The sequence below is a fragment of the Chrysochloris asiatica genome, unplaced genomic scaffold (assembly GCF_000296735.1).
Source record: "Chrysochloris asiatica unplaced genomic scaffold, ChrAsi1.0 scaffold00238, whole genome shotgun sequence".
Taxonomy (NCBI): domain Eukaryota; kingdom Metazoa; phylum Chordata; class Mammalia; order Afrosoricida; family Chrysochloridae; genus Chrysochloris; species Chrysochloris asiatica.
The window spans coordinates 1,126,009-1,149,921 of record NW_006408756.1 but is presented as its reverse complement, the minus strand read 5'-3'; the positions used below and the strand labels follow the sequence as shown (position 1 = coordinate 1,149,921).

The 23,913-nt window shown below is 49.5% G+C and overlaps 1 protein-coding gene across 1 annotated transcript in view; it reads right to left on the bottom strand.

Moving 5' to 3' along the window:
* The window catches only part of DIDO1 (death inducer-obliterator 1), a 30,461-nt gene extending 15,902 nt beyond the window's left edge, over positions 1-14,559 (bottom strand). Inside the window, exons 1-8 of the mRNA XM_006873387.1 lie at positions 13,745-14,559; positions 12,762-13,080; positions 11,117-11,329; positions 10,018-10,231; positions 1,229-1,688; positions 989-1,148; positions 284-400; positions 71-175 (exon numbers count right to left, since the gene is read on the bottom strand). Of these exons, the coding sequence (XP_006873449.1) occupies positions 71-175; positions 284-400; positions 989-1,148; positions 1,229-1,688; positions 10,018-10,231; positions 11,117-11,329; positions 12,762-13,080; positions 13,745-14,559 (2,403 nt within the window). The remainder of the gene's footprint in view (positions 1-70; positions 176-283; positions 401-988; positions 1,149-1,228; positions 1,689-10,017; positions 10,232-11,116; positions 11,330-12,761; positions 13,081-13,744) is intronic.
* Between the last annotated feature and the right edge of the window lie 9,354 nt (positions 14,560-23,913).

Genomic DNA, 23,913 nt, shown 5'->3' with positions numbered 1-23,913 from the left:
AGTAACTTAGCCTATTGGGAGGTAGCTGATCTCAGTCTAGACTTGTGAGGATCTCAATGCTGATACTTACATCCGAGTCTGACACGGGTGGGGAATCTTCCAGATCAGGAATGGGCTCCTGTTTAACAGCAACCTTCTTGCTTTCATGATGCAGCTTAGCTCTGGCCTCTGCCACCTACAATGCGAAAGTCCAAAGCAGAACTGTAAAGCCTGTTTTCTCAGAAGACGACAAGTCACTGGGTTGTTGGTTTCTGGAAAAGGCAGACTTTCTCTTAGTACTCACGGATTTGGCGGGTCTCTCTTTCCACATGGATAGCTCTCTAGATACAAGCTCTTCAGGCTTCATTCTCACAAGTTTTGCCAAAGAGATTTCTTCACGCAAAACACGATGGAAGAGTCCCTGTGAACACACACTCTTCAGCCAGCCAGCAGCACGTGCTTACTTGCACTGAGGGTGCTGCGGACGGAGGTGCACAAGTCGGCACCCCACTGTGCAGCAAACAGGGGTCCAGGCTCAGTCCAGGACTGAGGCTCTGTTACCACGGTTCTGCTGCGTGGTCAAGGGCGAAGGAAGGGGAGAGAATCTGGTGCGGGGCTCTCTGACACGGCTAGTGGTCATGAGGTGGACAGAACCTCCTTACTAAAAACAGCCGGACTCCAGGGCAGAGAACCCCAACTTTATTATGGAGACAGCAGGGGTTTCATACTGAGTGAAATGGGAGATGAGTTTTTATACCCCATTTTTTAAGAGCACCTGGAGGTTTGAACCACTGACTGCATTACCCCATGGCGCCATACCATGACTCCATTGTGTTAAAGGGCTCAGTTACTAGAGGGTACATTTCAGGGCAGACACTCTGAGCTTCCAGCGAAGGGACAGAAATGGGTGAGGGTGCCGCATAAGGACCTCGACTAAGAACACTAGCGGCCCCCCAGCAGGCTGCTGCTACAGCAGAAGGCTCCACTCAGCGCACAAGTGCACACACACCTGGTTTTTGGGATCCTTGAGGTTAAACATGATGCTGCGGTACTTGCTCTTGTAACGATTGTCTGTCACGTGAAACAAGTTGAACATCTCTTTCTCGATGTGGAGGGCAACCCGGCCCACTTCGTTTTCAGTCATGATGAGATCATCACTGTCACTGACTCTGCAGAGTAGGGAGAACTCTGTAAACCTCTGCACCCCAGCAGAAAACACCCACTCCAACAATCAAGCCAGACAGCCCACCTTTTCCACAAAATCTCTTTGAGAGACCGTCGTATGTTTTGCCGAATCTGTGAATTCGGCTGTGATGGGGCAGGACCCCCAGCTGAGAGCCGAGCAGGGGCAGGAGAGGCTGAGAATGCAGCTGCTTGCTTCCTGATGGCTCCAGTCGCAGAGGGGCCTGGTAACTTCTTAGGTCCGGAAGCTGCTGGTGACAGTCCTGACTGCTTAGTGACAGAGGAACTGCCTGACGACCCAGACGAAAGCCAGGACCTCTTGGGTATTGTCCCCTTGAAAGCTGAGGGTGACTTCTTGACGAGTTGTTTGGCTGCTGACACATGAGCGAAAGCAGGTGGCTTCTTTGGAGCCAGGCTCCCAGGTAGGGTAGGAGGCTGCTTGCTGAGCACAGGGCCTGATGGCGCCACTTTCTTAGGGACAACCACTGCTGCCATCTTCTCCCTCACCCTCTGGTCATCCTTCCCAGCTGCAAAGGAAGACGACAAGGCTCATCAGAGAAGCGGCCCCTTACAGTTAAGCAACAACAGCTTATTTGAGAATGCTGTACATCATCAAGTTACAAAAAAGGAAAAGCGAGAAAGCATCGAGGGTTACCAATAGGGTGCACGTGTGTCAGTGACAACTGACCTGTCCCAGAAAGAAAAATGCTTCATCGTGGTTAATCACTTGTACCTCACCCAACAAATTGAATTATATATAGCAAAGGCTCAACTGAAATCACTCGCTAAGTTTTAAAACAAATTTCATATCATCAAAAAAGGCTAGACTTAAAATAGCCCTTCCACAATTGAGAAATACAGTATTTCTGTAAGCTCGAGTTTGAGAAGGGTTTCCCTGGGAAAGGTAAAAAGAAGGTAAGTGCAGCTTTCTGCACACCAAGTCCTGGATACTCACACCATTCTTCTGGCCTAGAGCCAACTGCAGATGACATGGTCAGTAAAGACAGAGAGACACAGGCAGCAGGGTGTGAAGCAGGGAACCCATCACTGCTAGGTCACGCAGGTGTCCCGTTTGTAGCTCTGGGGCAGCAGTCAGCGCAAACAATTGGAAACTGGGTTGTGCCGGGGACTAACCCAAGAGCAAAACCTTTCCACCACTCCAGCCACAGGTTAAAAGGCAGGCTCCAGCCCAGCAGGACGCAAGTCTCTGGTCATCAAGGACACAGCAGACAGTTCTAGCTAGAGCCACACTGGGCCCAGAGGCAGAGGGTCAAGGGACATTCATGCCTGCTCCTAGTCTGGGTACAAGGCATGCACCACAGATGGGACGGAAGAGTAAAGTAAGGAGGAAGGTGCGGCAGCCATGGTGATGTTACTGAAGGACTGCAGATGCCGTCACCATTTGTCATGAGTGAGGCTGAAAACGCACCATTTGTCACAGGCCAGTCCCCATGGAGGAGGGACTGAAACCAATGCCATTGCTCCTCCCTTGCTATTCCTGTTCCCCAGGTGGGAGAAGACCCTTCATCCAAACTGTGGACCACACAGGAGCCACCAGCCCCACAACCCCAGTTCCCATTTTTGGGGGAAACTCTCCCTCAGCAGTCATGGCTTTCATCAAATTCAGTCATTTATACGGACAGGCAACCTGAGCCTGAGATTTGGAGTTCCAGGTTGTAGTAAAATAAGCTTCTAGTCTTACGAGACATGCAACAGTACGGTCCCTGGGTTTCCTCGGGTGTTAAGGTGTACTTTGCTGAGGTTTAGTCCTTATAATCACTAACAGGAAGACTTCACTGAAGGACAAACCTCTCAAGGCCCCAGCACCTCAGCCCAAGGCCATCCCAGCCCTGCTTCCTCCCTAGGGACACCCAAGCAAGGCACAAAAGCCAGTTTTTACTGCTAGAACACTATTTCTACATTGTCTAACCAAGCAGTTACTTATTAGTACTTAGCAAATGGGGGTAAAAAAAAAAATCTTAAAGCAACAGTTCTCAGAAGGTCCTGAATGTTTTGACTTGAGGACGTTTCTTGGGGTAGGAGCTGTGACTGAAGGGAAAGGCATGAACGGATAGGGCTCAGCAGGGATACGCCCCCCAGGAAAAGTAGCCCTGGTCTAAGTAGAGAGAAGGGACTAGCCCCCCAGGAAGCTAGCTGTCATTACCTTTCAGAAACGTGCTGGGAACTTACGCAGGGTCTCAATAAATCAACTCAATGGTGACCCTCTAAGGAGCTCCAGTAACGTAGTGGCTAGGAAATCGGACTGCTCACCTCAGGGACAGCAGTTGGAAACTACCAGGTATTCAATGGGAGAAAGTTGAGGCTTTCTGCTCCCGTAAAGATTTACAGCCTCGGAAACCCACGCAGGATAGCACGGCACAAAACACTGGTGACCTTCTATGGTAACCTACTAGAGTCCTGGTGTGGCACAGTGGGGTAATGCACTAGACCTCAAGACTGGTTTGAATAGGAAGGTTGTCAGTTCAAATTCACCAATCTCTACAGGATCTTATTGAATCGGAACTGACTTGTCGGCACTTCACCACCATTGTTAAACCAGGGCACCTGTGTGTTGACCCCAGCACCACCTCTCATGGTTCTAACACTGATACAAATTATTAACTCCTACAAGGGTGGTAATGTTTACACTGGCTGGTATCTAAATGTGTATTTCCTCTTAATTCAGTGCATGTGATTACAAAGACTTGTTTCCACTGGGCTATTAGCACTGTTACCACCTGTACCCGTACTTCAATCACAGAGTAAGCCCGTTATTGGTAGAAGGATCCCCAAGTGGTGGGCTCCAAGGGTAAGCAGAACGCATTATATCACCCTGCTTGCCCTGCAATGGCCGCCCTACTTTGCTGGGAAAGGTTTGAAACTTTTAATGGGTGTTCCAAGCTTGGAATACCCAAGTCAAAAACATATCTTGAGCTAAATCAGTTTGTAAATTCTTTCCCTAATTCATTCATGTTACATTGAATACACATGCCACTGCAATCCAGTAAGGGGGGGGGAATCCCATCTTGAAAAAAACCACTTTGGCTTGGCCTGCTCCTGGACCAGCGGCCCCCTCCAGTTACTCTATGGCTGGCCAGCAGGGGGCGCCACAGCCCAAACTAGAGACTGCAGCCACTCAGTGTGCACGCATCATCCAGGACCAAGATGAGCCCGGAATGTGGCCAAGGACTACCCCATCTTGCAAGTCTTGCTGGAGCGTACCTCGGGGAGAATTGTTGCCTTGAGCTCCAGGAAAAGGTGCTGAACCAAGTGACCCTAGTAACCACAGAGGGTCAAGCTGCACGACAGGCAGCTGCCCAAATTGTTTCTGCGGGAGTCTGGTCACTTAATAATGGAGACCAGCTGCTTGGGTTCAGCCTCACAAAGCAAAAGCAGGCTGCATAGGTAGCGGCAGCTCCAATTGGCTCCTTTCCTAATAAGCATGAACCCAAGTATCCGGTTACAGCTAAGGAATGCCTAGGGCCAGTCTTCAGGAAGAACGGGAGGTGTGTACCGGAGGGTCCTGGGAAGGTACTGCTTTGGGTGGAACTGGGCAGCTGTCTGCCCACCCCAAATCAGAGCGTCGAGAGAGGGCAGCATGGCACCATGGGACAAGGGTCAGTGAGCGAAGAGACAGTCATGCCAGACCTCCCCACAGACACACTAACGGGCCCATTACAAATGCCTCATCCCTCTGGGTCCCTCTAAACTACACACAAATCCCCCCCTACTAAAGTCCCAGAGAGAAACCTTTCCATCAGCAATATCCAAAAGGGGTGACGTGAGGGCGTCAGACTGCTCAGAGTGTGCAGTGATTCTCCATGAAAACTGAACTAGTGACAGACTGAGTCCAGTGAGAAGTAAGCTTCAGGGAAGGACTAGTGGGGAAGGTGACGGGCAGACAGATGCCTAATCAAAATGCCTGCAGCCCTTTGGCCAGGTGTCCCTACACACTGGCCCCGTTCCCCATGCTGCGGTCAGTCATCTCAGGGAGCTCTTAACACCTAACTCGATAGGGTGGCTAACCTCCAACCCCACGCTGCTATCTGGGTTAGGAATCAGGTAGTTTGGATACCGTGCCCTAGAGGACAGGTGTGCTTGTGTGTTTCTGTGGTGGTGGGGGTGGGGGTGTGTGTGACAACACATAAGGGTCTTCACTGTGACTCAGCCAGGCACGTGTACAACGAAGGCTCCCATTCAACTTCGCTTCTTCAAGGTCAAGACTTCCTAGTGTGAAGCAAGGTGCCGGCAGCGAGCGCGCCTTGCTCTTGCTCCTCAGTCTTTAGGAACTTTTGAGCGGACTCAGAAAACATGGTCAATTCCCAAACAGCACTCCAGGTGGCACTGGTGCTCCTCAGTGTGAACAATCTGAGTTTCACAGAAGTCGCAAACTCTTCTGATTTGGGGGTCAATTTTGGGGCGTTAATTTTCTCCTCCTGATGCCCATTATCTGAGCTGCTCACACCATGTGGTGAGCTATATACAACTCTCCAGCATGGACCAGAGAAAGCAGTTGTGCACCTGGAGGGCGTGGTCATGATTTCCAAAGTGTTGAGAAAATTAACTCAATCGATTCCTGTTGGGTTGGCATTCATGATTGATGGCGAACTAGGCACAAGCCCCAGGAGTAAAACCACCAGACCACTTGTAGAGACAGGTGTTTCATGACCCAAGCCCAAGCTGGAATCGCTTGGGTGGAAGCCTAGCCCAAGATTCATTTGAGGGGGGGAGGGGGGGGTTCCTGCTTCTCGGGAATGCCCAGGACACTTAACAAGCTATTTTGTAAGGTTGTACTTTAAATGACAACCTGTTTGTACCTAAATTGTTCACTACTTAAGCCCCTGACAGGGGTGTGCTACAACACTGTAGCTGCTCTCCCCTGTAACTCGCCCCAAGGAGCCCACACACTGGACTGCTAGCCCTAAGGATGGCAGTTCAAACCAACCCACCAGCTACTCGGCAGGAAAAATATGAGGCTTTTGGCTCCTTGTGAAGATCTACAGCCTTGGAAGCCATAGGTCATCAACTCAATGGCAGCGGGTTAGGCAACGGGGGCTTTTCAAACCTCCTGCTGCTCCACAGAAGAGGAGGCTGGCTGCTTTAAGTCTTGGAAACCCTATGGGTTTCTACCTTGTCTTACCGGGATTTGAGTGGTAATTCTCCTAGTCCCCAGGGGTCCTGCTGTGCTGCAGACACAGGGGAGGGGTGTGCAGCCTGTTACCTTATTTTCTTCACGTTGAACTCCTCCAGGCTGGAGGCAGACACAAGCTGCCCAACCTTCATTTAAATCAATGAGAAGTGGCAAAAATTCCTGTTAAGGTTGTTTTATCTAATTGTTAAGAACCAGGGCATAACTACATGCGTGTTGATATGTTACAAAGAATCAAGATTGTAACCTATTTTACAACATACAAGTGTACACCTAGGCCTTGTTCCTGGCTGGAGGAACCAGCAGGCTTCCCCAGAGGCGACCTTGGAGGCTATCTGATGGACAGGCCACTCAGTCCCTGCAGCATTCACCTTCTAATAAGCTCAGGGCTGGCCCTGCTACCTGACAGCACTAAGTGGGGCACCAAGAAGTAGGTGAGCTTAGAGGGGCCAGCTTTCTCCCCAAGCCCAAGAAGAGGGACGTTCTGGGACAGGCATGGAGAGGAGCTGTGGAGACATTCGCCAGAAGTTCCATCCTGCACAGATGACACCCTCCCTGAATCAAGGAGAATCTTTTCCTTTTCTTTTTTTATTTAAAGCCCATAAAAGGGAAAATAGGAGTCCTGGTATAGCGCTGTGGGCTAATGCATCAGAATGCAAAGTCGTTTGAACTGCAAGGTTGGTGGTTCACGCTCACCAGCCGCTCCTTGGAAACCCTAGACAGGGTCGCTATGGATCAGAATCGACTCGACACCCAACAACAACAAAAGGAAAAATCTTTGAAGCATCTAAGAATGCCATTATTGATAAGGAACTCCCAGCTGTATGTAGGACGTTAACAATGCCACCAACCCAAACCCCTGACCTGTATGATGTCACTGCAGAGCCACTAAGTTCTGGGCTCTCCTCTAGTTGGGGAGGAAGACTGGCTCAGAAGTACAGAACCCAACTCAACTTCCTTCACTGCCAGGAGGTGCCTAGGGCTCATGGAGCTGACAGGACATGGCATGTCCTTGGGCCTCTTGTTGCAGGGAATCAATCTATTCATCTAATGATTTCAGTGGGTGGGCTTTCAGGGACTATGCAGGGACCACTGTGCTGAAGCAGCTGTCCTTTCTTGCTCCCTCAGCACTACTCAGGCTGAGTGAGGGGAGGGAGGAATGGTCACATCCTAAAAGATCAGCAGCCAGTGAGCAATTTGGGTGTGGCTTCATAGTTTGTTAACAGCTTCCATTTTCATTCCCAACGCCAGATGACACAAACTGCAGGAATAACACTTTTACAGAAAAAATCTGAATACATCTCCAGTGTTTTAGATCACCTAAATCAACCTAGTCTAAAATACTAAGGTGAGTGTACCTAGGAATAAATATACCAGCATTCTATATCAAAATCCTAATACAAAATCCTCATCAGCTAGGGACACTTTAGAAAAAGAGGTCAGTCCCTTCATGCCTTGACAAGATCGGGCAGTTAACTTGGTAGAGATGAAGCAGCATCATCTGGGGGGAAAGAAAGGGGTCCTGTGAGCTACAAACACTCTACAGGAGCGCTTCCCACAGGTACGAGAAAGGGACTGCAGGGCTCACTCTGAGTCTCAAGACACCACCTTGGCAATAGCCTAGTGGTACTTCGGTGGGTCAGGCCTCATTATTCACAGGAGATGCCCTCCCATCTGCAGAAAAGCTGTACCTGGACAGCCCACACCCGAGGTCACCATTACCGGCCGGGGAGGAGGGGGAGATCCTTCAGCGGCTGGGCAGTTGCAGGCGCACAGAGCCAAGTGGGACCAGCTCACAAGGACACGGGCCCTAGGTAAAGTCGGCCAACATGGTGAGCCACTTCCTCATGAAGCTGACCTGGCAGCTGGCTCCCCAGCAGCGAGGCAGGTGGCCCAGGGCCTTGGTGGAATGTGAGGAGCTGTGTGCTGTCTGCATCTGCTGGGACCCAGGGCGTGCCCTGCTACTGCCAAGTGAGGAGACGGGTCAGGGAGAAGGAAGGCTACTCACCAGTGACCCTACTCTCCTCCCAATCATCTTTTGGGAAAATGGCAGCTCTGGGACAACAAAAACTGATCAGAAGCTATCAGCTCAGAAACACTCCCCTCCTGTACCCCCAGAATTATGGAGTTTAATTTAGAGATGTGGACATGCTGCCAAGATGAACCACCAGCCAACTGTCCCCAGCTTTCTGCCACGGCCCCTTCAGTGAAGAGTGGGTATGTGGAAGTGTAGAAAAACCCCAGACTCCTCGCTGATCTTCCCTTGATAACTGAGTGAGGCCAGAAATGGATATATGAGGAAGACTGGGACAAAGGGACCCACCATTCTGCCCTGTGATCTCCCCCATCCACACTTCCTTTCTCCCCCTACTCAGTTTCCTAAAATGCTATGCTGGAGTCTCATGGCCAGCTCCCAGTTCTGGCAGACAGAGATGAGGGTGAGCTGAACATCCCCCCAACCGTCTGTACAGTGGCCCGGGGCCAGTCATGCTCCTTCATTCTGTGTAACTCACTTAAAGCACTTTAGCACAGTAATCAAAAGTGCCCAGCCCTGCACCGATGGTTGGTGATTATTTTGCAAGTCTGCTCATTCCTTCTGTGAAGTGCCCCACTGAAGAGGTGTGCTGTAATCACACGGGAATCTGAAGCGTGTAACTGTCAGCATGAAATACTGCTCACACCACCCAAAGTGTACCTCACTCCTCTGCCCTGACATAGCCCAGCAGTGTTCTGCGATTTCCTTGACCCAACTTAGCTCACAGCACGACTAACATTCTGAAAACCAGCGTCATATATACGATGATATGGGGATTTCTAGCCAGGCCTGATGGGTCTGAGGGTGTGCTTGAGAACAGCACTTTCCATGGAACTCAAGCTCTAGCCCACCCAGCATGTTCAAACAGTACAGTGCACGACCGAAATGGGCCTGGAAAAACTCCTCCTAAGAAGACACTGTGTCCTGGGAGTCAATGTTACATTCCTAAGAATGCAACTCGGTGCATCAGGCTGAGAAAGACGACCATACAAGAGATCCAGGCGGCGTCACTGACCTGGGACTTGAACCATCTGAAATGCCTTCATTTAATTTACAGTTCAGGGCAGGGCACAGCGTTTGCAGTGCCCACGTGCACGAGGAGGGCCGGAAAGCTGGATCCATCTAAGGCAGCAGCCTCCATGACTTACCTTCCGGAACGACACCAGGGTAAGCAGTACTAATGGGCCCTCTAAACTCAGGTGTTTGTGTAGGTGTGTAGTGTGTGAACGAAACAGGAAAAAAACATCTGCCTGCCCACTCAAAAATCCACGTGACTCCTGAAAATCAGGTGTGGACCGCGTGCATCTGCGGCACTGACTTGCAGACTGCAGAGCTCCCCACACTTGGGCTGATAGAGACTGTGGAGCAATTCTGGTCCTGGAGGGGAGTGTGTCTAGACATCCCACTTTGTGGAAGCTCACACAAATACTTACCGGAGAGCTTGCTAACAGAAAGAAGAGAGGTTACACAGCCCACAGCCCGGGTGAGAGTATAGCAGGTAGTCTGTGCAGTGGGTGTCTCAGGCATGCGAGGCTGCCTCAATCTCTGAAGGTGCAGCGAGCGTTTACAACAGGAACACCAAGGAGGCTGCAACTCACAGCCCCAGACAGCCACGTGGCTGGCTATCCAGAACGGGAAGGGCCCACAAGGCTAACCCCTAGGAGATACATACATTTATACAACAATGACGTCGAAATAGCAGCAGTCTTTTCTGGCTTTACTGCATTGTAATTGTGATCGCTCGCCCAGGACGGTGTACTGCTCTCAGGGGCTGCTTCCTTCATCAGGGCTTCAGTCCGAGAGGGTACCACCACAGTCTTCTTCACAAGGTTCTCTCTTTTGTCTGCAGCTGGTCTCTTGTACATAGGAGAGATTCTAATGCCGGCCTGGATAACCAGTAACAGCGCCATCATTGGGGGGTCAGAAATGACACCTTCACCTCACCATCAACACCTCCCAATCCACCCTGGCCTTCCTGATGGCGTGACCACACCCTACGTGGAGGGAGGGAAGGTCATGTCAAGGGACAAAGATGCAGGGGGAGGGACGAGCTCCTGGTCAGACAAGGGAGTGTGGCAATACAGAAACTGGAGGGCATCTGTTCTCAAGAGAACAATGATGGTGGTGGTGGGGGGTCTCGGCACCTTGTGTTCGGTTCTGAATTCAAACTTCCAAATCTTAAAACTGGAGTTGAGTTGCTGCCCTTCTGTCATCTGTAGGGGAGCAGATGACTAGGGGACTTTCCCCTGGGGCCCACCTTCTGGTTAGCAGCTGAGTGCTTAACCTCAGTGCCACCAGGGCTCCTATGCACTTGAAAGTCCTCAAGGAAAGAGACTCCCCTCCCCTGAGTACCAGGCAGGCTTTGCTGGGAGAAAACCCAGCTGACCCAGACTCAAACTCTCGGACCGCTCTGCTATGGTTTTCGAAAAGGCCCTGGAGTCTCCCCTAAGCACACGTGGTATATATAAGATAGCAAACTGTGTGCCAGAATCCACCTGCCACCTGCCCACACAAACTACAACTTGGTTTCTGACTCCTGCCTGAGATGAAGAACTGCACCGCACCCCAAGACTTCCTTTCTCAGCTAACGAACAGAGACAGTGAGGCTACAAAGTTGACACCACTTCCTTATGTAAAGGAAACTGGGAGAAGCCAAAAGTAAAGTTGTCATGATCTGTGTTACACGTACACAACACCCTGGAAACAAATCGAGATAAACAGCACTTTTACACAGTCTTTGCTGAAACCGTTCAAATGACTGGCCCACTTACCTGAACACTACAGTTTAGAAGATTGAACTTTTCTGGTTTCATCTTGGGCTTTTCTTTGAGTTTGGGTTTTTGCTCTTTACCTGAACTCAGGAATTTCATAGTAGCTGCAGCATGCTTAAGGATACACTCACTGCTGCAGTAAACTGAGTCAGGCTGCGCCACCTTAGAGCACCCAGGGCCGATGCATTTCGAGGCACCAGGAGCCTCGACAACCTGTAGAGGAAAGCATGTGACTTCAAACAAGGTACTTACCAAGCTTGACAGTGAGAGTTTACAGAGCACTGATACACTCAGACTGTGAGCCTTGTTTCCTCAAATGCATAGATCTACTTCCCACGTTACAACATTCACACCCTGAGTGTCCTGAGACCCACCGGTGCCGCCCTGCCCGGAGTGAGAGCAGAGCCAGGAAGACAGGGGGTTTCCCACCCAGTAAGGCCCCTCTTATGACAAACAGATTTACAGATGAGCCAATTATGAGTTCATCAAAAAGGCCTGACTGAGCCTGGAGGGAGGCGCCCACTCCCTTCTGAAGGGCAAGATGCTCTTACGGGCTCTGTCATGAACTGTCAAGTTGTCAGAAGGCTATGTGGTCAGGATCTGAGGACAAGGTTACCAGTAAACCACAGGACAGCCATTAAAAGGGAATTTCAAATACACAACGGTAATATATTTTGGTCTAGAAGCACAAGGGGCATCATGATAGCAGCCAGTTGAGGGAGGAGTATGAGAGCAGCTCACCACCCTGCCGCCCACCCTCCCAGTCTGGAGACCCTGAGCTAACAATGCCCCATGACACTGTCAGCTGGAGCAGTTCTCAACTTGGCTCAAGCTTCCTTTTCCAGTGACTAATGTTCACTTTAGTCGTGTCCCCAGAACTCTAGATTTCTCAAATGAAATGTTTGCTTTTCCTCCACAGACTGTTTCCCGAAGGCTTCTGCTCTCCGAGTTGTGGCTGAGGGGCAGGCTATGGGATGCAGCAGGGGGGTGGGGGCCTGGTCTGAGGCTGCCCAGGGGTCCAAGAAGGCCTGGAATGTGGGTGCAGGAGATGGTGGAACACAGAAAACACAACAGAAAGACCTAGCACCAAGGGGTGTGAAGACAGCGCACTGAGGGCAGCTTCTGAGAAAGTGCATCTAGCACGGGGGGGGGGGGACGGGACGGGACGGGACACGACGACGACAAAGTCCAGCCCCATGTCATCATGCAGGAACTACCCAGCACCCCCCGAAAGGGACACCCGTGGTCTCAAGGCAGTTATCAGGTGTGGCCCAGGACACACAAATTCTTTCATAATTAAAAATACTAGTTTTCTACTCTGACAATACAAACTAACAGAACACTTAAGGAGTAGCTACTATTAAAAAGTGAACCCACTTAACGAAAAGCCAAGTAGCTAAGAGTACAGGAAGAGACGGTGTAAAGCCTGTCTGTGTGTCACCCACACCACCACTAGGCGACAGGAAGGACACAGAGGCTGCCCAGAAGCCAGTGCAGAGGACACACACCTGTGCCCCTTCTCACTTTCCTAGAGTGGCATCATGAACATGCAGTTCCCTGCAGTCCTAAAACACCTTCCGGGTCTGCAAAGCTGGGTTCTGTAAGATCCACTCCTAACGGGTCCCTCGGTGCACAGAATACTCACAGGCTGAAATATCTTGAGCTTTTTCTTGCCACTTGGATTTGCAGCTTTCTCAATTCTCCCCTTTATTCCTTGGTCTTCATTAGACTTTTGTTCTACCGTTCCTATACTTGTACAATCTGTACTATCAGCGTCTCCCTGTCTCTTAGTTTCCGGCTGGCCCGTGCTTTCTGAATTTGCTTCGTCCTGCACTTGCAGGATGGTGCAATTGGGGCAGATGTAGTCTTCCCCGTTCCTCTCCAGAAGCCTCCCCCGGGCCTCTGAGATGCCCACACAGTCGCCATGGAACCATTCCTCACAGCGGTCACAACAGATCATGAACCTGTAGGGACAGAAAACAGCGTCACAACGGTCAGGTCCCTGTACACTTAACAGGTGCTTCCACTGTGACTGGGGGGGGGGGGGGGCGGGAAGTGGGCTGTCAGAGTATTAGGGTTTGTTAAGTGGGGTGAAGATGGTACTGTTTCACAGAGATATGTACAGAAGTGTCTAGGGTGGGAAGCACCCTGTTGGGTCTTATGTATGTCACTCAAAGTCTAGAAGCAGGGTGCCCAGTAGAGATCCTGGGATAGTGTGAATGTTCTAGTCTTACATGGTGTGGTGACTGTGTGAGGGCAGCACCTCACCCTCGTCCCTTACTGTGACTGTAGGATCTACATGTGTCAGTGGTGACAGTACTAGGCAGGGGGTCTGGGCAGTCCGTACCCACGCCTTCTGGTTTTATCTTTTTTCACTGAATTATTTGCTCGGAGTCCTGGTGTGTCACTGTGGGTTAATGTGCCAGACTGCAAAGCCGTTTGAACTGCAAGGTCGGCGGTTCAAGCTCACCAGCCGCTGGTTGGAAACCCTATACAGGGTGGGTCACTATGGGTTGGAACCAATTCAATGGCCCTTAACAACAACAATTATTTGCTCAGCCCAGCCTCCTCACTCTGCTCCCATGTGGGGGGTTTCTGTGCGAGTCGGGGCTCACAGCCAGGACCCACCTGTTGTTGTGAGGCTGTCGGCACAGGCAGTACAGGGCGTTGGGGTCATAAACCTCGCACTCGGGTTTGTGCTTGACTGACTTTGGGAGTTCGTTCTCTTCAAGTTCCTGAGCCACTTTCCCTTCCGGTTTCCCATCCTTGTCCTCTCGCGCCGCCTGGCCAGTCTCGGGCTCGGGCTCACAGGGCAGAGCACACTCGTCAGCCTCTACACCCACTGTTTCCACGGGGTCCTCTGCGCGCCGCTTCTTCCTCAGGCGGCTCTGCAGGCCTCTCAGGGGCCGATCGTTCGGCTCCTGCTCTCGTTTTCTGCGCAGGCGGTTCTGAAGTTCCTTCAATGTTAACCCATCACTGTCACTATCGGAGGTGTCGTCGTCCTCGTCCTCCCCTTTGGTTTTTTCAGAAGAAGCTGCTTGTTCCTTAATGCCTGCAGTGTCAGACTTCAGGCCACTCTTGACCTCAGATGTGCTTTCTACGCTCCCTTCAGAGGCAGTCTCGACATCAGTGACTGGACAGGAAGTGGGCTCATTGGTGTCTTCCAGGGAGACGGGAACACTCTTCCTGCCCCTGCGCCTGACCGTTGTCAGGAATTCCTCCACTCGCTCGGTGCGCTTGGGCTGCCGCCCGCTGCGCCTCAAGGAAAGGTTCTGCTGCGGTGGCTGTGGCGGCTGCTCCAGAGCATCTGCCTCAGCGTCGCCTGCACCCTCACGCTTGGCAATTGTGGTTCTTCGGAAGCCCCAGGTTTTCCGGAACTCTTTACTTGTGGGCTTGATGGCCTTGGGTGTGTCATCAGTGCTCGGGTCCCCTTTCTCATCCATGCCTGATGGGAAAACCATCGCGTGAGTTTACAGTTCTGGGTGACACAACAGGAAAGACTGAAACACTGCGCTACAAGAGGCCCAGTGCAGTCACACAATGAGCAACAGCTACATCCGTCATGTCTACGCCCACAGAGCTACAAAGGGTTCTGCATTCATGCAAGTCACTGTAACCGTTGAGTGAAGAAAAAGTTATCTACGTGTGTGTAGAGAGAGAGCTCATTAACGTGAAAAGGCAGCAAATCAGATCTTGACTCTCTCCATTTTACTGCTTAAGACAAGGCTCACAGGCCAGGGAGAGAACAGATGGAATGTCCACAGTCAGGAGTGTGGAGATTGAGTCCACCTCCCCCATTCCCCAGGACCATTGGAGGATGTTGTGCCAGCTCTAGGCCAAGCTTCAGGACTGCTGTGACTGTCCTTGGCACCTGAGGCCCTAATGCCCTGTTGAGCTGTGGCCTGGCTGTCTTTGAAGCCATTGGGCTTTGGGGTTAGTTACTGTACAGCATCAGCTCGCTGGACACAATGACTAGCCTCTGGTCTGCACGTCCTGGCTAACAGACCACTGTACAATTCCAACACCCTTGTTTAGAATGACTGGACCTGAACAAGACCGGATATACCTGAGGACTCCTTTCTGGGTTGCCCAGGCTTCAACTGCATTCAAATGCTATTGACGACACCTCAGCTGTTATGCCCCGTTCCATCCTACAGGGATGACTGGCAGAGAGAAAGCCTTCAAAATACAAAACAGAGAGACCCCAATTTGCTCATGTGAGTTTTGGGTTGCTTGGTCTTCCTTCCATTTTTCCCGTCAGAGCTGCTACCAGTGGTCTCAAGCCTGCCGCGTGCCTCCTTGCCACTCCGAAACTTGGGGTGACAACACACTGTGTCTTTGGTCACCTGTGGGGACGTATCCATGAAAGGATGCAGGTGAACTAAACCATGGTGGCTAAGTCTCCTAAAGCCACTGAGAGGCAGCGAGAGGGCAATGGAACACAGGACTGCAGGCCCAGAAGGTAGGCTGGCTCCCACAGGTGATCCTAAGCAGTCACACTGCGCCACTCACAAAAACAGCTCCCAACAGTGGTGAGCTTTCAATGTGGTTAACAGACACAGAGACACACCCCTCACACACACATACTCTAGCAGTCCTGGGGTGGCGCTCTGGGCTAATGCATGAGACTGCAGAGTCGATTGAACTGCAGCATCATCAGTGGGTCAACCTCACCACCAGTACTTCACAACAACATAGCATTCTGTTTCTTCATTCTCTGGAATGTTTCCCATAGCAAAACCAATGTTCCCACTTGTGCAAACCAACTGGCAGCAAGCCTGACTCCTCCATCTACGTGGTGAGGTCCAGTTTTCACGGACCATTTTGAGGTTCTACTGAAGATGCAGGAGGCCTGGGGCGGCGCTGTGGGTTAATGCGCCAGACTGCAAGCCGTCTGAACTGCGAGGTCGGCAGTTCAAGTTCACCAGTTGCTCCTTGGAAATCCTATAAAGGGTCATTATAGGTCGGAACCGACTCGACGGCACTTCACAACAACAAATGAAGATGCCAGGTGAAAGGCCACAGCACCTGCAACTCTAACTATGATGGATCCCGTACCAACCGCGCAACTAGGGTAGAGGGCATATTCTGGCACCTTCAAGGGCCCTGCTGAGACCCACAAAGCTCAAACAGGTCTGCAAAACCCTCTCCCACCTCAGAAGGGTGGTTTCTAGCAGGAAGAATTCTCCTCTACAATTCATTCTCAGTAGGCAAGGTAAGTTTATATATCTATACATATATGCCTTAATAAGCAAACAAACAAATGCCATCAAATTCTAACACACCAAACTTTCTCATCCTTAGAGTTGAAACCGACACACATGCTAGATCATATTAGTCTCTTTACAAATAAAGTCACTTTAGAACTCAAACCACTATTCAGTAGTTACAATTTCGCTGCTGCTTGACACTGACACTTACCTGGCCCCAACACCAACACCTTCTTTCCTGCGTCCCAGTTACAATGGAAAATGGGGTCGATGGAATCACTTGATCCAAGTCATCAACAGCCAAGTGTCCAAGCAAAACTGTTGCCAGTCACTGTCCACAAAAAACAAGATCTGTGGTCTCCAACACTGGAAATATCTCCCAAGTGTTCCCGTGGAGCAAGAACCTACAAGAGAACAAATAGTTTACAGATCAGAATGAATTACAACTAGAATACCACCTTGACCCCCCAACACAAAGTGTCACTTGACCATAATAAGGTTGGTTTGAAGCCCAAGGTCGGTGGTTGTGGATTCTGACCTAGCTGCTAACTGCAAGGTCGGCCATTTGAATCTACCAGTCTCTGTGCAGGAGAAAGACGAGGTTTTCCGCTCCCACTCCTATAAGGAGCTGCAGACTTGGAAACCCTAGGCAGGGAGTGCTTAACTCTTACAGTCCAGGAACACAGGACCCTAGGACCATCAAGGGGAAAGAGCATGAGCGGAATGTGGGACTCTACCCTGGTGTTGCGCTGTGCGTTAATGCACTAGACTGCAAAGTTGGTGGTTCAAGCTTACCGGTCGCTACAGGGTCACTATAGGTCAGAATTTACTCGATGGCATTTAACAACATCCAGAGAAGCAGCGACACCAGAGATGGAGGCAGAGATGAGAACATTGAGAAAGAGAGAGCAGCTGACTCTAGACTCATAGAAAGAGAAAGGCTGAGTGCTGGCGGCTAGAAGGCAGGCTTGCAGAATGTGCCCTTCGGTTGTTAAAATGATCATATATTCCTGGATGTTTCTGTATACATCACAACTCCCCCCCACACACACACACACACAAAAACAAAACAGGGAACAGAAGCAAATATCACTGAATGGCAATGCCTGGAGGGGGGTTTGTAATCATTGTAATGAAATGAAATCCATAGGATGAGTGAAAACTGATGATGTTCTCCCATAAAAACAATAAAAGCTTTTAAATCAACCAACCAACAAAACCCTACACAGGGTAGCTGAGTCAAGGGCACTATCAAACAACTCTACAAACAGCACCATCAAGTTTTCACTATGTGACTGATGAAGACCACGGCAAGCCCAAGAGACAGGGCCTGGGAGACAGTGACAAACTCTCTAAGAAAGGGCCAGTCTTGGTGGCACAATGGTAGAGGGCCAAAGACAAGGAGAGCAATTCTAGAAATCTGTACTCACGCAGCAACTTCTTTCCATCACCACCCAACTTTTGAGACAGCTGAGGGAGAGCTGCTCCAGAAGAGAGAGCCACGAAGAGCGAGCAGAAATGCCAAACAAGAGAGCAGCGCACAGAAGCGGCCCGAGGGCGGCCACCAATGCAGACAGGCAGGAGAAACCAAGGCAGTGGCATTCCTACAATTTGTCTTTCAAAGATCCTCCAAAGCAGAGCCATGTCACAGTTTAATTAAGTTCAAATTTTAATTAAAAGAGATCTTAGAAGACCAAGGCTTACACCTTTATTTAAACTATGGTTTCTTCTCATCTAAGTGGATTTCAAACCCCTTTTTCCTTCTAGAGCCTTTCGAATGCCACAACTACTTTTAAAAGCTCAGTAAAACAGCTCTAGGGAGCTCTGGTAACTGTAGTGGGTATTAAGTCGGGCTGCTAATCTCAAGGTCAGCAGTGTGAAACTACCAGCCGTTCCACAGGAGAAAGATGGGGCTTTCTGCCTCTGTAAAAATTCACAGCCTCGGAAATCCTATACAGGGTTGCTATGAGTTGGAACCAACTCCACAGAACATAGCCACCACCAAACAGGTCTTGGTTTCTAGACGGGTTCTGGATATTCACCTTCCCCAGTGCCCCCCTCTCAGAGACCTGAAACCTGTACCTCACTTCTCCCTCGGTCTCACTCCAACTGACTCCCTAAGGTCTCCCTAGAGACCTGACCACAGAACAAAGGGGGTGACAACATTCCCCTGGGGCCCCTTTTAAAGAGCCAGTGTCTTCCCATTCTCCAGGGTCCCCGATTAACCAAATGAGCCACCAAAATCACGGCAAACCCAGCCTCAAAGTGACTGCCTTCAAGAGTTCAGAAACTTTACTTCTCAGAAGACACTGGAAATCAATGTCAGCAATTTGTGTGTCATACATAACACTTAACACTCATAAAATCAAAGACATGAAGACATTCTCTGTAATGAAAAACCAACCCACCAAAACTCAAATGTTCATCAGAAAAACTTTGTTTCCTGATTTGATCTGGGTTCTCAACACCTAATTAGAGGGAAAGTAGTTATTCCGATGACGTGCGAGCAGAGTAAGTACACTCTTCCACGTAGGGTGCATCACTTTAGACATTTTGGTTCCTCTGTCTCTACTCTACATTTGCAATATGGGTTTCTTTACACAAACGCACACTTTTGGACAGTATGTGAAATTAAAAATATACAAATCAAGGTTGGAGATGTAAATTGCTATATATGCTTGAGTGGGTTTGTGTGCTTTTTTAAAAAGCTAAAGTGGATAGAGAGAAATACTTTTAACTGATGGTATATGGAGGGGATTATAATCAATGTAATGAAACAAGTTATATGAATTGTTGAATGTGAAACTGATGATGTGCCCTGTAAACGTCCACTCAATCTACAATAAAAACAATAAATTTTTTTTAAAAAAAGAAAAGAAAATGAAGGACAGGCTAACATATGCTGAAGTAATTACACTCAAAACTTGAGGGCCCCTAAGAGTCTGTTTATTGATGATACATCCATTGATGTTTCTCCTAAGTTAAAAATACTTATTCATTGAAAAAATGGAAAGCTTTAAAAATCCACAACATAGTGATAAGAGTGACACTATCTTACAGTTTTAATAAGCCAAAGTGTGTGGCGTTGTAGGATCAGCACTGGACTGCGAACCACAAGGTTGGTAGTTCAAACCCACCAGCTGCTCCTTGGAAATCCTGTACAGGGTCACTATGAATCAGAACCGACTTGACGCCACTTAACAACAACCAGCTTGACAGAAAACAAGTTTGTTCCTGTGGACAGCACCCCACGTACAGGTATGCACCACCCCACCACACAGGATGGCAAAAATGTGCCCCTTTCTGTCAAGGACATTTCTGAGGGAAACTGATGGCCAACAAAGCCGGCGGCATCCAGCTGTCCTGGTAATGGTCGTGGCTCAACCCATGCATTTTTATTCCTTGAGCACATGTATCTGAGCTTCAGGTAGCAGGAGACTACAAATCCTTCCACAAACTGTCCTAAAGCAGCCTCAATTTTCCCTCCAGACTCCCCAGCTTAGTAAAAAACGGTAAGCTCCCAGGCAGGTTATTGAAAAACAAACCAAAACACCCCCACAGACATCAATCATGCACGATTTTACAATCACCGTTAAGTAAATCTGAAGATGTCACTTTTCCTATTAAAGTATGTTCACGGTGAACAGTTAAGGCAGACTCTACTGGCTTGAGTTCATGGACTTCAGAGTGGCTTCCTAATCACAGGCCCCTGAGAGACTGTTCAGGGTAAGCCAGGGAAACCGGCTGTGCTTCTGTGCTTCGTAGCAAATGGGAACACACAAGAACTTGCTGTGCCCCACCTGGTGGCAAAACACTGTAAAAACCACATTTTCCCCAGAAACAATATTCCAAACGAGCAGTAGGGGGGAAAGTAAATGTCAATATAAGTATCTCCATCTAACAATTCTAACCTGCCAGTCAATGCGGATTTGCTGTTAAAACAAATCTTCCATAGTTTGGCCTTATTTTTTGTTAGTCCCGACAGCCTAGGCCAAAGTTGACATTTAAGTGTGTGGTGTAACCTTTTGCTGTTGTGTAAAGACAGACTGAGAAGAGGATGGCGAATACCTAAAACTAGTGGTTCAAGCTCACTTGGAAACCCAAACAGGGACGCTATGGGTTAGAACCAACTCGTCCACAGAAGGTGTGCCAGCCTCAGCTCTGCAGCTCTGCAGGGCGCATGCAGCGCTTGTGGGTCCGCCAAGGAAATCAAGGAGATCCCGTTTTCACGTCTTTAAATCAAATTTTCCCATCAACTTTTTGAGCCCCTTTGTATTTTTGCTTTCCAAAGATATAGACAAACCAAATAACCTGAAACTTGGGATCCCCTCCTCCCCCGAGTTGTGTGAAGGACCCTGTGTCTCTCTTCCCCCGGTTTCTGAGGTGGAGCCAGGGGCTGAGACCACTGTAGGTATTTTGCCCCTCCCACAAGTGTCGGGGACCAGAGTGGCCACATAACAAACACATTTATCCAGGTCAAGAAGAAGAGAGAATGAGCTTGCCACTGCTCTCTCTTCATTCACCAGGCGTCCTCTGCAGCTCGCTCCCTGGGGAGGGCACTGGACAGCCGCTTACCTGCACTGAGTCCACTAGTGATCCCTCCCTCTAGGAAGAGCTGGGCTGTGGGCCCTGGTCCCCACGTCTTTCAGCTGTGAATTCAAGAACTCCAGTTGCCAGCACACTGCTTTCATCCACTTTTGTTTGTTTGGCGCCAAGTACATCTTGGTGGGTACTGCTGGGGGTTCCTGCACTCCCGTTTTGCCTCTGGTCCCACTGACAGCACTGTCAACTACTCCCCCTAAAGGCACCTGTTTGTGAATTTCCGCATTCCACAAGCCCAATGGCAGGTTACTCTCTGTACTGCTTCTCATTACCACAAGAGTTGTGAGCGGCTTGTTGTGAAGTGATACTGAGTAGACTCCAACTTATAGGGAACCTGTTGTACATGGTTTCCAAGGAGTAGCTGGTGAGTTTGAACCACCAATCCTGCAGTTAGCAGTTCAGTGCTTACCCAACAGCACCACACCAGGATAGCTTCCAATAAATGCACACTACCATTTGATGGACAAAAGTACGGTGCCTCCTCTCCACTCAACAGCTCACTCGGCAGGCCTAACTCAGGTCCACCAAAGACATCCTGGAGCGCCCACCTAGCAGGCACCTGGCCACACTCCGGCCCTCTTGTGTGGTGTAGAGCACCACTGAGGAAAAGTAGTACACCATCAACACCCTCACCTATGACAGCGGACCAGACTCACTATACATTTACCCTCAAATGCAAGCACACCAACGCACCGGATTAGCAGCTCAAACCTTGCCTATTCTATTGCCACTTGTTAAATTCCACACGAGCTAAAGTTTTAACCCTTGTTTCTCAACGGGAAGACTGTTCCTAATGGTCATCCAGAGTAGTGGCTCTCATCGTCCGTGTGGCCCGGGACCCTGTCAGAAGGTGTGCAATGCCCAAAGCTCCTACACACCAGGTTCTCTGGAGTACTGCTGGCCACAAACTATAGGCTGTGCTGCTAACTGACCGGGCCCCAGAAGCAGATGCTAGAATCCAGCTGTGTCCGTTAAGTCAGACGTTAAGGAGAGTAGTGAAAATGTAAGCTGACACCACCCTTCTTACTCAATTGTTTTTGTCTTGGAAATAGAGCTCATTTTCACCAAATGTCATTTATGCAACAAGCTCCTTGGGGGCCTCTGTTTTTAGGACTGTAAAGAGGTCCTGAGTTCAAGAATGAGGCCAGAGGGCAGAAAGTTAAACTACAAAGGGTGACAGTAAACAGGTGGGAAGCCCAGAGCCAGTGAGGACTACAAAACCAGGGGAGGTGGTGGGGCTCCATCAGTGGCCATTTCCTGCTTTTTCTCATTCAGTTTCCTGAAGCCTGGGGAGTAAGCAGGAGCGCATTTCCCATTATGATAATGTAGCTCTCAGGGCAGGACTGCCAGGTAAGTTCAGTCAGCATGTGTGGCTGAAAACTGAAAGGAGGAAGTCTTCTTTCACAGACATTTATTTCCAAAGGGGAAGCTGGCTCTTAGGAAGGCATTAAAAGATACTCTGCAGACTAGGAGTAAAAATGGTGTTTACTCCAATCGCCCTGGACAAGCACCTAAGAGTTTGAAAACTCATCTTTCAAGTAACTGCATTTCAATTGCACTCTTCTTTCTTTCCCTAGGAAGTCCCGGTGTGGCGCTGTGGGCTAATGCACTGGACTGCAAAGTCTGTTTGAACCACAAGGTGGCTGGTTCAAGCTCACCGGCTGCTCTTGGCAAAACCCTATATAGGGTGGCTACCGCTAGGAACTGACTCAATGGCACTTAACAAAAACAAGAGGAGGTCGTCCAGGCTATAGGCATGGTTCACAGATTGCTGTGCAGCTACATTCAAGTCAAGTGTGTGTAGGGTGCAACTTCCCAGTGTACAGAGCATCTTACTACCTACCAGCCAACACACTGGCCAGAACTCGCATCTCCCGGGGGCAGGCAGGCTCAGCATCCCCGGTTCCGGCCTCTACAGGCAGCAGTGCCCCTCCACCCCCATCACTACAGCCAGACCCCAGACATTTCTGAGGGGGGTATGCAGACTTGAGCATGGGGTGCCAGCACTAAGGGGAACCACAAGTTAGGAGCTTTAATCCCAGTTGCAGGTATATCAGCTGGGTATTCTGAGCAAGTGTACCTCCTTCTGGGCCCTACTTTCCTATCTGTAAAACAGAGACAGTACCAATCTTACAAGGCTTCTTAAAAGGATTTCTTTAGTTACACTGCATCAAGAGTCAAGTTAGCACGTGCTCGTATATACCAGGTGTGCAACAAATTGTAGCCATCATCTATGAAAATGTCAACACTGTGCTACTGAAGGTTTGGGCAAAGGTGAACCAATTCACTTGACAAATATTGACCCAGAGAGTCCACGATGTGTCATGTGTCCAACAGCATCACGGCTCAGGGTGGGCAGGCTTCCTGAGCAGGAAGAGCTAGGGAGGCATAGATAAGGCCACTCAGGGCCAGACTCTGAGCAATGGTGCAAAACTGAGCACACACTAGGACCACCATCAGCAGACTGGGCTGACAAAGCAGGAAACTGTTAGGCAGGAATCCAGTTAAGACCACAATGAAAGGGCTGGAGCCTGAAAGCAGCTGTGCCCAGGGGTGCACTCTCCGGAGCACCCTCACAACCATGCTCTCAGAAGGATCACTCTGGGATATTTTACTTCCTTCCTTATACTTTTCCATAAGGTTTTCATTTTCAACCTATGTAATGTCTTTGTTACAAAAAAAAATACAGCAAAGGCTGTCTATACTTTGGAATTTTTTTTTTGCTTTACCTTTTTCATAAAAGTATATTAAATGCTACACAAATGTCTGTGTGAGCATGCGCTGAACTGCAAAGTTGGTTTGATCCCCAAGGTCAGCGGTTCACATTTACCAGTTGCTCCTTGCAAACCCTATCTATACAGGGTGACTATGGGTTGGAACCAACTCAGTGTCACCTAAGACAACAACAAATGTCTGTGTGAACATACGAAAAGTAAAACTAAAGCATTTAAGTCTGATACCAACAGAGAGAAATATTTGATAACT